The sequence below is a fragment of the Oryx dammah genome, unplaced genomic scaffold (assembly GCF_014754425.2).
Source record: "Oryx dammah isolate SB20612 unplaced genomic scaffold, SCBI_Odam_1.1 HiC_scaffold_26, whole genome shotgun sequence".
Lineage (NCBI taxonomy): Eukaryota > Metazoa > Chordata > Mammalia > Artiodactyla > Bovidae > Oryx > Oryx dammah.
In genome coordinates, this window is record NW_024070210.1 from 49,437,358 (window position 1) to 49,456,357 (window position 19,000).

At 36.9% G+C, this 19,000-nt stretch overlaps 1 protein-coding gene across 5 annotated transcripts in view; it reads left to right on the forward strand.

The window, feature by feature from the left end:
* Window positions 1–19,000, forward strand: part of TCF12 (transcription factor 12) — a 394,295-nt gene that overhangs the window by 157,860 nt on the left and 217,435 nt on the right. For 2 of the 5 annotated variants that reach the window (XM_040226606.1, XM_040226605.1), the window contains exon 5: window positions 4,615–4,676. The exons of the other annotated variants lie outside the window; for them this stretch is intronic. In XM_040226606.1, coding sequence (XP_040082540.1) covers window positions 4,629–4,676 — 48 coding nt within the window. In that variant the 5' untranslated portion in view covers window positions 4,615–4,628. The remainder of the gene's footprint in view (window positions 1–4,614; window positions 4,677–19,000) is intronic. 5 annotated transcript variants of the gene reach the window in all.

Sequence of the window (19,000 nt, forward strand, 5' to 3'; positions counted from 1 at the left end):
GTTTCTGCACTGTTGACCTACTCCCCACCTGTGCAGAACAAAAACATGCACGTGAACAGATAACAGCATGAAGATGATTGAATAGCACTTCTAGTTTCAAAAATCTGTGAAGGTGTGATTGATTTAAAGCACAAGAGACTGAAAGGGGTGGTTAATCTCAGTTAACTTAGACATGGGCAGAGGTATAATGAATGAGTTTGTCCATTCCCTCCCTTATTTTTTATCCTTTCCTGCAAATGAATGTTTTCTATATTTGACATTTCTAACCAGGTGTAAACGCCAGAGAATATTATGATTTTTCTTATTTTCTACAGTGTTAATGATTTATTCTAGTTTCAGATTTTTCCCCTCTTCTTTGAAGGCAGTGATTAAGAGCACATACTCTGGAGCCAGACTGCCTGGGTATGAGTCCCAGCTCTGCCACTTACTACATGTGTGATTCTGGGCAAGTTACTTAAATTCACTGTACCTCAGTTTACTCATCTGTGAAAGGGGAATAATAATAATTACTTTATAAGGTAATTGTTGTGAGAATTAAGAGAGATACACGTACAAAAAGAGGTGCTTAGATCAGTCGAGTGTTTAGATCAGTGTCTGGTACATAGTGAGTGTTCTGTAAGTGTTGACTCTTAATTATATATGTCAAAATTTATCAACTATATCTATTTGTAACAAACATTTAAATGAATGAATACATTTGCAGATATGCGGTATTGTAAGTGTAATGAATAAGAATTGCCTGATTCAGTCATGCTTAATTACTTTTACTTCTTTTAGATTTGTAAAGGATGTAAAATTGGTTTTCTTTCCCTTTCATTTTCTTTCTTGAGAAAGCAGAAATCTTCTGTCAAGCTTTGATATAAAAGTTTTAGTCTTTCTCATACTTTATACATAATGAATGCTCTATATGTTTGCTGAACATAATCAAATTGAAGAAGAATCATTAGATATACTAATGATTGTGTTTGAAGATCTTCCCCCTTGGAGGGAAAAGAACCAAAACTGATCTAAGCTTGAAGTGCAGGGTTGTATTAATTAATGGTAATAGACTTTTCTTCTGTGCTTATAAATTATTGCTCTAATTGATGACACTACTTAGTGAAGTATTTTATTTAAGATCACTGCCTCTAAGAGTTGTACCCCATGACTCTGGGCAAATTACATAACCTCTTTGTGGTTCAGGTCTGCAATGTCTGTAATTATGGTGATTTTACACATACTTTGTAGGGTTTTGGAAGAGGTGGAATGCAGTAATAGCTGTGAAGTACTTCATTTATTGATAAATGAAAGCTACTGTTATTTTCAGCATTATTATTTTCTCCAGATAGCTAATATTTCATTATGTGTTTTTGTGCTTATATTTTCTCATGTACAAATTCTGTTTCAAAATGTTTGATCATTTTAATTTATGGAAATTCCAAGGGACCACGTTATCTTGGTTTTCCTGCCATCTTAAGCTGTGCTCCCCAACCTAGACTGAGCTCAGAGTGCTGTTGTACCACTGGAGTTTATATCCTGTCTAGGGGTTATGAGAGGGCTCTTAAGAAAGAGAAGTTTTTGTTGATACTCTTTCCTAAGATACAGAGTTTGCATTCCTTAATTTAAAAGGTATGAGTTCACTGATAAGTCACTACTAATAGAAGTTATATTTATAGCTACCATCAATGACCAAGAGCTGGCTGTTTAATCATGAGTATTTTCAAATTACATATAATCCATCATGATGGTTGTTTTGGAAAAGAAATACCATTCAACTGAGTAGAGTTTGTGTGCTTATTTTTTTCTAATTGCTAAATTTCTACCACGGTTTTACCTTCTCTTTATAATGTGGTTTGCAGAATGAAATAGTTGTGTGTGTTGCTCTTTTTTTCCCTCCCCATTTTGCAATATCATAGAATTTTCAAAACTGGAAAGTGTGTTCGTTATTTATATCCAGTCTTTTTTGTTTCCTAAATGAGGAAACTAACACAATTTGAGATTTGGCTAGGTTGAGATGTGTGCTGCTGATACAAAATACACATGAGATTTGGCTAGAAACATTGCATAGTTAATGACAGATTCTGGCCTAGAACTCACATATTCTAAATTCTCTGCTAGTATTTTTGACCCCCGCAATAAGGGGGACCCCCCTTATTCCCAGCTCAAAGAATTATCTAAAATTTTTGGCCATATACTAAAGGGATGGGAAAAGAGAGAGGGCAAAGGAGAAAAAAGAAGAGTATCTGCAAGTGATATCTCTAAAGAAGACATTGGACATGATTTGATTTTTTTAAAAAAATTGCCTAGCAAGTATAGTGTTTTGTAAGACAGAATAGTGCAGAATTTAAGAGCTTGAATGTTGAAATCAAGATGTCTGTGCTCTGTTTCTGGCACTCCTGTTTGTTAGCTGTATGACTCTAGACACGTTACTTCTCTTCTCCTCGAACCTTTTTTTCTTTTTTTCATTGGTGGAGGGGATGGGGTGGGGTGGATACTAATAATAACTACCTTACTGCAGTTCCGGACTTAGACCTATTAGTGGAGAAGGGGAAAACCAGTTATGTGGTGATGAGTTGGCTTTAAAAGACTTAGTTTAGCGGCTGTGTATGACTCAGCGCAAAATAATGTCAGGAACTTTCTGTTGAAGGATACATAGTTGGTATATTTTGAGATCTTTCATTGTAATACATATTGTGGCTTGTGCTACCTGTTGCCCTGAAGGGATATGAGGGTTCAGTTTATTTAAAAAGCACATCAGCGGTCATTTCTCAGATCACTTGTTAGGAAAATACATGGATGGCAGCTTGACTGACCAGATCAGGTATTAATAGAAAATGAAAATATTAGGGTACAAAGATTCAGAGGTTGTTATAGACTTCTGAGTATCATACACAAATCCATCGACTGGGTACTTGGGTTAAGGGAAGCAAAAATAACTAAAAATTCAACTAGAATAAACATAGAGCTTTCAGATTCTAGACACTAAAATGAGTCCATAAGGTTATCTGTATTTGTTTAATGTTACTTCTCTATCAACTTCTGAACTGTGCCAGATGTGTCTAAAGGGATCTTAATTTTCCTTAATGCTCTCCATTCTTAGCAGGTATTCAATATCTGTTCCTTCATATATATGGAATAGCTTGGCTAAGAGCCACTCTGAAGTTTGATGGGTAGCAAGGTAGATATGGCACAACAGAAGCATAGTTCCCCTTATATGCTGTCTATCCAAAACAAAAAACAAAAAATAGAGGTAATTCTGACCCCAGAAAGAGTTATACTGGGTGAAGTTTTGAGAGAACTTGGTGTGTAGTTAATTTACATTTGACAGTAGAACCCTTGGGAATATCTAGGAGTAGAGAGAACGTTGTTTTCTTCTCCCACTAGAGCACAGTGGCATGAGAATTACGCTTGTAAATAAGGATGACAGTGTTGTCTGCCTGCTTTTTTGGAACTTGAATTTACTGTGGTTCCCTAGTTGTACCATGCTGAGATTTGTGGATGCACTGTTTTTTTTTTGTTGTTGTTGTTGTTTTTTAATGTCCTGAGTGAATGGATGTGTATCTTAGAGTTCAGGAAATATGATTAGTAATACAAGTAATATTTATTTTAAGTAAACTATAAACTTTAACTCTTTAAGGCCACAGTGAGAAGCTTTAATTAGGCAACGAATAACTAATTACCAAGGTAATTTCATTGAGTACCATGAGATTACAGGAGAGGGAGAAATTTGGGTGGTCAGGAAAGACTTATTAGAATAGGAAATGTTTGAATAGAATACTGTAGGAGAAACAGTACTTGTGCAAATAAGGTGGAAAGGAAGACAACTTTTTGGAAATATAGAATGATGGCACCACAAGTTATAGAGGCACCAAAATCACAAATGCAGTAAATACCAAATAACCCCTTGCTTTGTAGGTGATTAGTATAATAAGGCAGATAACCTTTCTGTAGAAGAAATAAAGTCTATCCTTTGGGGAATAGAGAACCAATTAAATATAGACTTTGACCTAGGAAATGGCACAAAAGGTTTTATGAAGATCAATACATTGGGTATGAAGGATGGATTCAAAGTGAAAAAGTGACAAGAGATTGGATAATCTGATTCGATGTTACTACACAAGCTCACTTGTAATGAAATAAGACTTATGTTGAGATAATAGGATTAAGATCACAAAATAATTGAAAGAGAAGAGATATCACAAAGGAAAAGGAAACTGGCACAGTTAGTGACTGAGAAAGATACAAAATCATGTAGACTCACTCCCCCCAGAGAATGATGACTCCTGAATTAAACTCCATGTGTTTTATTTAGGTTTTGACAAGTTAGCTGTGGTTGTGTTATACCACTACCAGATTGTTTGATTTCGATAAATAGCTTCCCTTATAAATGGGAAAATCTAGTTGTGTGAATAAAAAAAATAGTTTTTTCTCATTGTCCCCCATTTGTCAGTATTGATGGGTAATGAAGTTTTCTCCCTTAGAACACATATTTTTTCTAGACTGTTTTCTGTTTGCAGTTGTTTTTATTTTTGAATGGGAAAATGGTATAGGTTTTATAGCTACTATGAGATCAAATGCAATAATTAGAAAGGACACACAAATTTTGAAATAGTATTTTATGCCTCTTGATCTCAGGTACAAAACACGAGATGAAGCAGTTAAATAGCAAAGCAAGACAGGAGGGACAGAGAATTAAAGTAAGTGTTTTCTATATATTGCATCTATGTTCCCATTAATCTGTTTTGTTATGTAACTGCTCCTTCTGAATGTTCTGAACATGAAGAAAACTATGGGTGAGAAAAAGGTGTGTCTTAAAGTTAGGTTCAGATAAACCCATGAGAGAAAATTTTGTTTGTTACTCATGGTCTTATTCAAAATAATACCTGCCTGTAAATTATGATCTTAATGTTTTTGGTTAAGAAAAAAATTGGATTAAGATGATATACATGGCTTTAAATTTCTTGCTAGTGGATATTTAAAGTGAAAGGAATCACATAGCTATCAGATTGTCTACTTTTCCATTTTTAAGCTAGTCAGACCTTCTGTTTTTTTCAGTTTAGCTATTTTTCCAGGGACAGTGTCTGTTGAGATGTTCTACCATAGATCTTTTGGGCTAGCGGGTCAGTTTCTCACCTCATTGTGAATTTCATTTAACTTTGTTTGCCTATGAAATAACATGTTTTTCAGGATTGATCTTTACGATTCTCTCTTTTTTTATCCCAGTGTTGTCTTTAAAGTTAACAAATGGGAGTCAAAACAAGTTAATTTTTGAATCTCTTCTTTGTTCCTTTTTGTAACTTTTGGACAGATTTTTAATTATTTTCTGTAAATTTAGATGTTTCTTATTCATGAAAAAATAATGGATGGTAGATTCTGGCAGGATACATCTTTAGATTTGCTTAGCCTGTTTTAATTAATAACAATATTTACAACACCATTTGTCACTGTATGGTTTAGAACTTTTCACATATTACCTTTTGTAAGCTTCATACCAGCTCATCAAGAAACCATTTGAAAAGTCATCATTTTAGAGGTGAAGAAACTGGGGGTCAGAGAAGGTAGATAGCTAACCAAATATTAAGCACCCAAGACTAGTAACCAGGCAGTATGATTTTAAATTACTGTCCCTTTGGACCATATCACACTGGCTGTAGTTCAAAAGAGACCCCAAGTGAAAAGTGAAAGCCATTCAGTCATGTCCAACTCTTTGCAAACCACGGACTGTGGCCTGCAAGATTCCTCTGTCCACGGAATTCTCCAGGCAAGAATATTGGAGTGGGTAGCTATTCCCTTCAATAGGGGATCTTCCTAACCCAGGGATCAAAGCTGGGTCTCATGCATTGCAGGCAGATTCTTTACTATCTGAACCACCAGGGAGACTGTGAAGAAGGCTGAGCACTGAAGAATTGGTGCTTTTGAACTGTGTTGGAGAAGACTCTTGAGAGTTCCTTGGACTGCAAGGAGATCCAACCAGTCCATTCTAGAGGAGATCAACCCTAGGTGTTCTTTGGAAGGAATGATGCTGAAGCTGAAACTCCAGTACTTTGGCCACCTCATGCGAAGAGTGGACTCGCTGGAAAAGACTCTGATGCTGGGAGGGATTTGAAGGGAACGCCAGAGCATGAGATGGCTGGATGGCATCACTGACTCAATGGACGTGAGTTTGAGTGAGCTCTGGGGGATGGTGATGGACAGGGATGCCTGGTGTGCTGCGATTTATGGGGTCGCAAAAAGTCAGACACGACTGAGCAGCTGAGCTGAACTGAACTATTTATCTAGGAGTTGGACACATAGTAGATGCTGTAAGATGATGGTTACTATCATTATTTATTGAATCTTATTCACATTTTAGACATAAAAAATACAAGCTATGGAATGAGTCAGAAAAGTCTGTTTCCTGGTATCACCACTGTATTTGACCTTGTAAAAGATAAGATAATTTCTAAGCCTCAGATTTCTCATCTGCAGTGAGATTTGTCAAATAAGAAGGGTGTGAGAATTAAATAAAAGAATAACATATTCAGCACGTATCTGTAATTTATTAAAAAGTCTATAAGTGTTCCTCTTTTTACATTCAGTCTCATAAAAAATAACCCCAAGAATTTTGTAAGTCTTAAATACTCCTTAGAGAGACAGCTGTTGTGAATTCCTGGAGTATGTCCTGAAGAAAATGAGGGGCCTGTTGCAGTTTTTAAATGCCCAAGAGGTCCTGTAAGTCACATGAAGGTAATTATATTTAAAAAGTTGAAACTATTGGAGAAGTTCATAGCAGATAAACAGATCTTGGGATTTGGAGATTATTAGGAGAAATAAAATTGGGCAACCCAGATTCTTATGAACGTAGATTCTTATTGGTCTGTATTCTTAAAGACAGAATGTAAATTCTAAAAGAAGAGGTTTCAGATAATTCCTCAAATCTGTTTGAAAGGTATCTATCTCACAAGGTAGTGATGAGACTTCAGTGAGCTTATGTATGTCACAGGCTTCAGTTCAGTCCTGTCCGACTCTTTGCAACCCCATGACTACAACACGCCAGGCTTCCCTGTCCATCACCAACTCCAGGAGCTTGCTCAAACTCATTTCCATTGAGTTGATGATACCATCCAACCATCTCATCCTCCATCGGCCCCTTCTATTCCTGCCTTCAATCTTTCCCAGAATTGGGGTTTTCTCAAATGAATTGGCTCTTCATGTCAGGTGGCCAAAGTATTGGAGCTTCAGCTTTAGCATCAGTCCTTCCAGTGAATATTCAGACTGATTTCCTTTAGGATTGACTGGTTGAATCTCCTTGCAGTCCAAGGGATGCTCGAGAGTCTTCTCCAGCACTGCAGTTCAAAAGCATCAGTTCTTCGGTGCTCAGCTTTCTTTATAGTCCAACTCTCACGTCCATACATGACTACTGGAAAAACCATAGCTTTGAGTAGACGGACTTTTGTCAGCAGAGTAATGTCTCTGGTTTTTAATATACTGTCTAGGTTGGTCATAGCTTTTCTTCCAAGACCAAGTGTTTTTTTAATTTCATGACTGCAGTCACCATCTGCAGAGATTTTGAAGCCCAAGAAAATAAAGTCTGTCACTGTTTCCATTGTTTCCCCATCTATTTGCCATGAAGTGATGGGACCGGATGCCATGATCATGGTTTTTTGAATGTTGAGTTTTAAGCCAGCTTTTTCCCTCTCGTCATTGACTTTCATCAAGAGGCTCTTCAGTTCCTCTTCACTTTCTGCCATAAGGGTGGTGTCATTGATATTTTGAGGTTATTGATATTTTTCCCAGCAGACTTGATTGTAGCTTGTTCTTCATCCAGCCTGGCATTTCACATGACGTTCTCTGAATATAAGTTAAATAAGCAGGGTGGTGATGGACAGGGAGGCCTGGCGTGCTGCAGATTCATGGGGTCGCAAAGAGTCAGACACAACTGAGCAACTGAACTGAACTGAACTGATGCAGGGTGACAATATACAGCCTTGACGTACTCCTTTCCCGATTTGGAACCAGTCTGTTGTTCCATATCCAATTCTAACTGCACACAGATTTCTCAGAAAGCAGGTAAGGTGGTCTGGTATTTCCATCTCTAAGAATTTTCCAGAGTTTGTTGTGATCCACACAGTCAAAAGCTTTGGTATAGTTAATAAAGCAGAAGTAGATGTTTTCCTGGAACTCTCTTGCTTTTTTGATGATTCAGCAGATGTTGGCAATTTGATCATTGGTTCCTCTGCCTTTTCTAAATCCAGTTTAAACATCTGGAAGTTCTGGTTCATGTACTGTTGAAGCTTTGCTTGGAGAATTTTGAGCATTACTTTGCTAGTATGTTAGATGAGTATAATTGTGCAGTTGTTTGAGCATTCTTTGGCTTTGCCTTTCTTTGAGATTGGGATGAAAACTGACCTTTTCAATCCCTGTGGCCATCTGCTGAGTTTTCCAAATTTGCTGGCATATTGAGTGCAGCACTTTCACAGCATCATCTTTTATGATTTGAAATAGTTCAGCTGGAATTCCATCATCTCTACTAACTTTGTTCGTAGTAATGCAACCTAAGGCCCACTCGTCTTTGAACTCCAGAAAAGTCAAAGATTTAGCATGATCAGTTAATATCAGTTCCTCCTGTGATGTGTTTTTGTTGTACACTCTAACATTTTTATTTTGATAATAATAAGCTTGGACTGTGACATATTGAATAGATACTTAATCCTTTTTGCTGTCAAGTGAAATAATTATTTCGTGTGGTTTTATGTCATAAGCAATCTAGCATTTTGCATGGAACAGTTCATATTCTTGGTGTTTAGTTTAGGAAATTACTTAGTGATTAACCAGTGGAACATCAGCTGTCCTGAACCAAATGTCTTCTCCACATTGGTGATACTATGAAATCTCATTGTTTGTTTTTCTGAGTCCTTACTCTGTAAAAAATTTTCTTGAATTTTTTTTCCCCTAAGAACCCTACCTTGCTCTTGTAGATAACACTTTTCCTCAGTGTCTTTATTCCCAGTTTGGAATTTTATAGTCTTGTCTTGGAGTGTCCAAATTTTAGTTTGTGGGCTGTTCACATTTTTTCTTCCACATTTTTTAAATTAATGAAAGATTTGCTGAGATTTCACTGGCACTAGTTGGATAAAACAAAAATGCTCAGTCCATGTTTCTTGGGCAAAAAGGAGTGTTCACTCTCACACGAAAGCAGAGAATGATACCATAGAATGATAGAAGTTATATCATGAAGGCCCAGGGAGAGTAGAAGCACAAAAATAGAAGCAATACTTGGTTATAAAACCTCCAGAGCATATCAAGTGACAAAGATGATTTGTAATACAGGAATAGAGATCTTCAGTCTAGAGACTTCTCCCATTTGATGAGTAAACTTGGTCAAATGAGTTACTTATTCTGGACTTAATTCCTAACATATAAAACAGAAAATTTTGAACAAGATCAGAGTTTCTCGAACTGGGCTTAGGTTATTAATAAACAGTATGTAAATACAGAGCTGCATGATCCAATATATATTTATATATTATTGAGTTAAGAGAAAATTAGATTTCCTCGTTGGTATTAAGTGTCTCAGAATTTATTGTAAATCTTTAAGAAAGGGATAGAATATAGTACTTCTCTTCCTATTACCTATGAATTGTTTGATAGTACCAGTCTCAATAAATAGTAAATTTGACAACATATTTACTTATTTTGGTGACTGCAGCCATGAAATTAAAAGACGCTTGCTTACTCCTTGGAAGAAAAGTTATGACCAACCTAGATAGTATATTCAAAAGCAGAGACATTACTTTGTCAACAAAGGTCCGTCTGGTCAAGGCTATGGTTTTTCCAATGGTCATGTATGGATGTGAGAGTTGGACTGTGAAGAAAGCTGAGTGCTGAAGAATTGATGCTTTTGAAGTGTGGTGTTGGAGAAGACTCCTGAGAGTCCCTTGGACTGCAAGGAGATCCAACCAGTCCATTCTAAAGGAGATCAGTCCTGGGTGTTCTTTGGAAGGAATGATGCTAAAGCTGAAGCTCTAGTACTTTGGCCACATCATGCGAAGAGTTGACTCATTGAAAAAGACTCTGCTGCTGGGAGGGATTGGGGGCAGGAGGAGAAGGGGACGACAGAGGATGAGATGGCTGGATGGCATCACCGACTCAATGGATGTGAGTTTGAGTGAACTCCAGGAGTTGGTGATGGACAGGGAGGCCTGGCATGTTGTGATTCATGGGGTCACAAAGAGTCAGACACGACTGAGCGACTGAACTGATACTTATTTTTGTTGGTAGTGTTCAATGGAAAGATTGTCCTTTTCCTCCATTGAATTCCCCTGTTATCTCTGTTGAAAATCAATTAACCATGTACGGCAGGATCAATTTCCAGACTCTCTGTTCCATTGATTTTTTTTTTTAAACTTTGCATCAATACTATATTATCTTGATTACTGTACCTTTAAAATACAGATTAATATCAAGTAGTGTAAGTCATGCAGTCTCATTTATTCTGTTTCAAAGTTGTTTTTCCTGTTTTAGATACATTGCATAGACAAAAGTTTGAAGCCAGCATATCAGTTTCTACAAAAATCTTCTTTTCTTTTGAGGATTGTTTTTAATTTTAACTTCAGTAATTGATAAGAGCTGTTCAGTTTTTTTGTTGAATGAGCTTTGTTAGTTTGTGTATTTTAAGAAATATATTGTGTGATTAAAAGCTTTGAAAGTTGTGCTTGGACTGGAGATTAGTAGAGCATGGGGGAGTGCCTGGTAAAAGTTAGTTATAATACAGCTCTGCTAAAGTGACAAGAAAAGGAGCTGAGGGTGGTTTCCTGCAAAGAGCCACTTGCAAATCCCCACTTGTCAGAACATCATTCCATTTCTATGGGAGTAGGGTAAAGGTCTATTTTATATAACTTCATGCTGACATAGGTGCTGTATTCTCAGAGTGGAAAGTGTCTATGTGGGTCTGTTTTGCTGACAATTTTGGTTTTCCGCTTAAATATACGGGCAGAGTGAGCTACAATTATTTTGATGTTCACAAAGATAAAGATGATTATGAGCAATAATGTTAATCCCATTCTCTTGAGGCCAGTTCTTGGAATTTTGCTGGCCATAGATTCAGTTCTGCTCAGAATGAAACAGCTTATGTGATGGCTTACAGTCTGGTTATCATGCACTTAACTTTTTTCCTGTAGTGGAAGTTATAGTATCTATAAAACAATTCTGTATTGGTTCTAATCATTAACTTCTCATTTTTGTACTTGGGATGGGGTGCAGGGTTCTGCTCTGTTGCAATTTTCCTATTGATTTCTTCCTTGATCCTTGGGTTATTTAGAAGTGTATGTTTAAATTTGTAATATTTACAGATTATCTGCAGGTATTTTTATTATTAATATTTAATTTCATTCCATTGTAGCCAGAGTACATGCTTTCAGTTCAGTTCAGTTGCTCAGTCGTGTCTGACTCTTTGCGACCCCGTGAATCGCAGCATGCCAGGCTTCCCTGTCCATCACCAACTCCTGGAGTTTACCCAAACTCATGTGCATCAAGTCGGTGATGCCATCCAGCCATCTCATCCTCTGTCGTCCCCTTCTCCTCCTGCCCCCAATCCCTCCATCCCTCCGAGCATCAGCGTCTTTTTCCAGTGAGTCAACTCTTTGCATGATGTGGCCAAAGTATTGGAGTTTCAGCCTCAGCATCAGTCCTTCCAAAGAACACCCAGGACTGCTCTCCTTGAGGATGGACTGGTTGGATCTCCTTGCAGTCCAAGGGACTCTCAAGAGTCTTCTCCAACACCACACTTCAAAAGCATCAATTCTTTGGCACTCAGCTTTCTTCACAGTCCAACTCTCACATCCATACATGACCAAAGGAAAAACCATAGCCTTGACTAGACGGACCTTAGTTGGCAAAGTAACATCTCTGCTTTTGAATATGCTATCTAGGTTGGTCATAGCTTTCCTTCCAAGGAGTAAGCGTCTTTTAATTTCATGGCTGCAGTCACCATCTGCAGTGATTTGGAGCCCCCCAAAATAAAGTCTGACACTGTTTCAAGTGTTTCCCAATCTATGCTTTAGTTCTTTGTATAAATTCGTATTTCTAAACTGGTATTATTTTCCTTTTGATTGAAGAACTTCCTTTAACATTCCTCATCATGTAGGTCTGGTGCTGATCAGTTTTTCTTGTTTCATGTGTCTGAAATATTCTTAATATTTTTTTACAAAATGCATAGTGTTCTAAGTTATGATCTCTCTTTTCCTTTCTTCCTTTTCCTCCTCCTCTCCCTGTCCCCTGCCCTTTCCCTCTCCCCAGTAATAATAGGATTCACCTTGTTTCCTCTGTCTCAGGTGTTACAGTCCTATACTTCCATGTCCAGTGTCTCAAAAGTATTGCTTAATGTATTTTATTTAGAGTTTTGGGTTTTTTTGTATCGTTTCAAGTGTGAGGGTTAATCTGGTCTCTGTTAATCTGAACTCTGCCTTGTCTGAAAGTGTAAGTGAAAATATAGTTTTTTAATTAGGCTGATCTGATAGGGACCATGGATTTGGTTCATCAATAGGAGCCCTGTGAGCAGCACATTATAAATAAATGGAGAAGTGAAACCAGCCCTGTTAGCTTTTCCTGCACAACACTGAAAATACTGGCTTATTCAAGAGATCTTTGGATTTTGATACTCTATTCGTATAATTGCTTTGCTTACTACCAACTATCCCAAAATATTTTTCTAGTGATACTTTGTAATCAGAAACCAAAAATAATGTTCTATTAGTATAATAAGATTAGATATCTGCTAATAACTATGTGATCTTATGCCTGCCCCTTGACTTTCCTGAATCTTTCCTCATCTCTGAAATAAGTCCTCTCTCTTAAATGAATTATTTTCAACCAAGGTTTCCAGATTCTGAAAAGATAGTGGCAATGAGGGATTCATGATTTATTTTAAAATATAGTAAATAGTTGTATCCAGTAGTTTACTTTGTGTGTTTTAGGGACCTCTTGATGTCCCTGGGACCCCTTTAGAGTGTTGAAAGGTTAAAACTATTTACTGGATACTATTAAAACTTTGCCATTTCAGTATTATTCTTTCCTGAGTTTAATGTGGAGTTTCTAAATGCTACATGTTATATGATGATGTCAGCTCTGACAGTTCTTGTGTTTTTAAAATTCCTTAGGTTTAATTTCTAATGTAATGATCAGTGAATATGTCCCACTTCGCTGGTACGTCAGTGGTGAAGAATCTGCCTGCAGTGCAGGAGACGGGCATTTGATCCCTGGGTCGGGAAAATCCCCTGAAGTAGAAAATGGCAACCAGATCCAGTATTCTTGCCTGGAAAATCCCATGGACAGAGGAACCTGGAGGGCAGCAGTCTTTGGGGGTGGAAAGAGTCAGACACAACCGAGCGAGCAACTGAACTGACTGATGTCCCACATAAACAAAAGCCTGTTGGGGTTCTTTGTGTTTTAACAGAAAATGTTTTTTATACAAGAGGTCCTGACCAAGGGATTCTGAGACCCTGAAAATGGATGGCCTAACAGAAATTATTCTCTGTTTAAGTACGTATTCTATTGCCAGGTTTCTTAGTTCTGGAGATGGGAAAAAAAATTAGTAACTCATCTCTTGTCATGATTCCCAAGTTTAAATAAATTCTATACCACTCTCTTACCTTGAGAAAGTTATTTAAATTCTCTAGGGGAAAATTTACTCACCTAGGATATGAAGAAAATATAGTTTCTATACATAGTTTAAATTAGCTGATAGAATGCATGACAGCCCTCGCTAGCATATAGTAGTCACTCAGTGAAAGCTAGCTGTGATGCTTATGATGCCACTGGACGGAAGCTTATTGATATTTTTGTTATCTGATTATCACTGCTTCATTTTTTTCTGTCAGCCTGTCACTGCTTATTCTTCTTTGAAGCTGTGCTGGTATATTGCCATTTTCTAAACTATACTCAACCCAGGAAGTTTAACTTGGAGGATGGCAGGCTGTCTTTGGCTTCTTTCAAAGTATCACTGGTCATGCCAACTTGTCCCTTAAACTAATAGGGAGTCTGATATTACTATCAAACCTTTGGAAGCTATGATGTGAAAAGAAACATCTGAGGCTCAGACCTCATACAAAAGTCTATTAAAATATTTTCAGATACCGTCTCTTTCCTCTTCCAAACTGTGAACTCCTTGAAAGCAAAGACTGTTTTATTCATCCTTGTATCCTAGTACTTAGCACAGTGCTTGATATTATTTGGCAGTAATATTTACATATACATATGCATTGTCACGCTTTCATTCACACATTTTTACCTCTTTAATTTTGTAAATAACTAATTAAAATGATATGAGAAGACAGGTAAAAGAAGAGAGAGATGGTTAGAGGAAAGAAGAAAGCCAGAAGGATGTCAGGAGTAGAGACAAGAAGATCCCCTCTTAGAAGTGTTGATAAACCCACCTGGTGGCATCTATAGTAGAATTTAATAGTATACACTGAAAACATAAGAAGTTGAAGCAGACAGGCAAACAAGAGAGAAAATCAATTTAGTTATTACTATGAATGAAATTGGCAGATTTGATCAATAAGACGATAAGTCAGTTTCTGCCACTATTAGCCTTAGTATCCAAGTGGCACATCTCCCAATCTCTCTTAGGAGGCATATATATATTAAAAAAAAAAAAAAAGACTGGTCTTATTGTTAACTAGTATTGATTATCAAAGGAAAGCCAGTCTCCGATGTTGCTCATTATCTGAAAATTTTGCATGATGTACTTAACTAATCTTGTATTTTTTTAAGTATCTGAAAAAATTTGTACTGGCTGAAAATATAGTAAAACAGTATCAATTTAGACTAAATGTCTGAATTACACTGTAATTTTACTTTTAAGGAAATAACTGTCTTGTTATTCTTTTAATTAGGTATATTAGCTGTAAGTATTCTAATGAATTAGTACCGTTTAAATTTCCTTGTCAGTTTCATTAAATTGTGCTGTGCCTAGTCTACTGTGTCGTGTCCAACCCCCATGGACTGCAGCTCTCCAGGTTCCTCTGTCCATGGGGATTCTCCAGGCAAGAATACTGGAGTGGGTTACCATGTCCTCAGGGGTTTCCCAACCCAGGGATCGAACTCAGGTCTCCCACATTGCAGGCGGATTCTTTACCGTCTGAGCCACCAAGGAAGCCCAGGAATACTGGAGTGGGTAGACTATCCCTCTCCAGGGGATCTTCCCAACCCAGAAATTGAACCTGGGTCTCCTGCATTGCAAATGGATTCTTTACCAGCTCAGCTACCGGTGAAGCCCTTCATTTAACTACCAGGTTTAGAATACACATACACACATCAGAGCAAAGCTTTTCTCTGATAAAAGATCTTATGACTATTTGTTTGATTGTGTACTTGATGAAGTTGCTGTTTTGTGTGTTATTACCATATTGCATGAAGAATACTATCCTTATGCAATAGCATCATGGTCATGGAGTGAGATGCTTCCACTTAGAAGCATTCAGAACTCATACTAACTGAACAATAGGTTCACCCCTATTTCTCATACTCACTCTAGGGTGCATGCTTTTTCTTTAGAGTGAAGGAAGGGTTTTTGCTTTCCTTTTTATGAGTTCACATAATTTGGTTAGATAAATATATGTACGATTTGAGTAAATTATGATATCTAGACATGTGAGTAGTTTCAAAAATCCTGCTTTTAGTTATTAAAAAAAGTTGGTTTGCTTTTGTTCATGTTTTGCGAACTGATGAATGAGTGCTCCCCCAGGGATCATTCCTCAGCAGTATATTGGAATTACTCAGAGGCCTTGCTAGTTAGGCACCCGATGACGGAGTAGATAGCTTCACTTACTGATTCTTAAAAGCAAGGAGATTGACAAACACGCAGAAATGAGTAATGGGTCTTTTTATAAAAGTGCTATGAGAAGGGAGGGTAATGTATTTAGAATTTAATTCCTCTGATCTTCATAGTAGTAAAGGCTAATCTAGAAAAGTTTCTTTAAATATATCTTTGAAATGTTAACATATGGATGGAAAATATAGTGATTCTAATAGTGATTCCAAAGCTGCAGTTGTGGGATATTTATAGACAGATACAATTTTTAAAATTCTTTGTTAAACTAAGAAGGACTTAGTTGGCTTTGTCAGAAATATTTTAAATTCTTTGTCAACTAAAAAATTCTAAAGTTAAAACTGGGCGATCATTCAGAATCCAAGAAAAACTTGCTGTGTTCTTTCTCTAAGCTAGTCATTTAATATTGAAATCTTTGTTAAGAGAACCATGCTTAGTTTTCAGAAGCCCCATTTATCATTAAAAAGTCATGTCTGAAAGTTAGGTTTTCTTTATTAAATATATTCAGAGAGTTATACCTACCTCTATGTCTGATGATGATGCCTTTCTGTTTTTCAAAGAAAGTCCTGACATTTCAGCTGCTGAAAATACTGCAAGAAAAACTGGATAGGTCAGAAAACGGGGGCCTTATTGTCTGTTGGTATTATGTAGAAATAAACATTTCTTATTTTGCCCTTTCTTTGTTGGAATATTAATATGGTACCTGTGGTCCTCTAGCCCTGTAACCACCATGGCTTTGAGGATCTAGGAACTGAAAAAGGGGGTGATGGGTTTGTTTATAACTAGTACTTTTATATTCACTTTCTATGTCTGGGTAGCTTCATTGCTGGAGACCAAATCACAGATTCTCTGAGTAAGACTTAATGCTGCCTCTGATACTTTTTATCTGGTTGAACCTCAGTTTGAAGTTGGATTTCAGGCTGTCATCCTAAAGATTTTTATCTCTGTGGGAATGATGTAATTTTTTTTAGTATTTTCAGTCTTGCACCCAGGCCATTCAGATGCCCCCTTTAGTTTACTGGAATGGAGTTACACAGTTTTTCTCTAGATTTTTTCTCCCCATTTTGTTACAATGAATAATAATTCTTAACTGTAATTACCAAGTTATTATCATAAATTCCATTTTACAGGAGGACACTCAACTACTGGTCCTAATGGTATAAAAATTTGCTTCTAAATTTGTTGGGGTCTCTATTCTCATTCTTTGTAGGAATTGAGTCAACATTACAATAGATTGCTGCAGTTTATTACCACCTTGGGCAAGTGGAATGTTCTGCAGGAGGAATGAATGCCTGTATTTGATATTCACTTACCAAAGGATTTTCCCTTTCCCATTTTGTTTCCTTTTCCTCCTATCACAATCTGTATGTTTAAAAAGTTCTCAAAAGCTTTTATGACTGCCTCCATTATTTTGAGCACCAGTAACCAAATTGGGTGATTAGGGTTTTTTTTGTTGTTTTTCCATTTTCCTGGCTATATTCCTTTATCACCTATGAATTGTTATTCAGATAAATACACTCTTTGTTTTGCATGGCTTCAGCTTATCATTGAGCTACTCAATTCACAATTCTAGAGAGGAACAGTTATTTCTAGAGAGACAGCATTGCTTGGTGGTTTTCTGGAGTCAGACTGCCTGGATTTAAATTCCCATCATGCTACTTGTTGTTGTGTATCAGGTGAATTGTTAAATTTTCAGTGCCCTCTTCCTTATGTATGGCTTGGGAATAATAGTTCATAGGTTGTAAGGATACTCAAGTTCTGGCATAAAGGATCATTAAATGTATGCTGATGCTATTATTAATGCTGGCATAGAAAACCTTAAACTAGATAAATTGAATGAAAAATTGATTATTCCTAGAAGGAATCATTCACTGATCCTTCAACTATGGCTTATTTACTTTCACCTTTAAGGAAATAAATCTAGGTCAGTGGTTCAGCACCCATATGAGTCAGTTAGCAAAGAAACAGTATTTTGGGACTTCCAGTGGTTAAGTGGTCCAGTGTTAAGACTCTTGAGCTTCTACTTCAGAAGGTATGGGAACAAGCCCTGGTCAGGGAACTAATAAGATCCAGCATGCCACACAGCAAAAGGGGGGTGGGGGAGAACATTGTTTCACTGTTATACTTTTAATCCAGACTTCGTCTTAAAAATGAGTGGCTTTACTCAGAAATAAATTCACGCTCATGTGGGCACCTTATCTTTGACAAAGGAGGCAAGAATATATACAGTGGAGAAAAACCTCTTCAATAAGTGGTGTTGGGAAAACTGCACAGCTATATGTAAAAGAATGAAATTAGAGTACTTCCTAACACCATACACAAAAATAAACTCAAAATGGATTAAAGACTTAAATGTAAGGCCAGAAACTATAAAGCTTTTAGGGGAAAACTAGAACACTCTTTGACATAAATCACAGTAAGATTCTGTCTGACTCAACTCCTAGATTAATGGAAATAAAAACAAAAATAAGCAAATAGGACCTAATAAAAATTAAAAGCTTTTGCACAGCAAAGGAAACTATAAACAAGATGAAAAGACAACCCTCAGAATGAGAGAAAATAATTACAAATGAAGCAACTAACAGGATTAATCACCAAAATATATTAGTTCATACAGCTCAATATCATAAAAACACACAGCCCCATAAAAAATGGGTGAAGATCCTAAATAGACATTTCTTCAAAGAAGACATGCAGATGGCCGATAAACACATGGAGAAAAGATGCCCGGCATCACTCAGTATTAGAGAAATGTAAATCAAAACTGTAGTGAGGTATCACCTCACCACCAGTCAGAATGGCCATCATAAAAAAATCTACAAAGAGTAATTGCTGGAGAGGATGTAAAGAAAAGGGAACCCTCCTGTATTGTTGGTGGGAATGTAAATTGATACAGCCTTTGTGGAAAGGAGAATGGAGATTCCTTAAAAAACCTGGGAATAAATCTATCATATGACCCGCAGTCCCACTACCGGGCGTGTGCTCTGAGAAAGCCGCAATTCTAAAAGACACATTTACCCCGATGTTCATTGCAGAAATGCTTACAGTAGCCAGGACATGGAAGCAACCTAGATGTCCATTCATCTGTCCACCAACAGATGAATGGATAAAGAAGTTGTATGTTTATGCAATGGAATATTACTCAGCCATAAAAATGAACAAATTTGAATCAGTTCTAGAGAGGTGGATGAACCTAGAGCCTATGGACAGAGT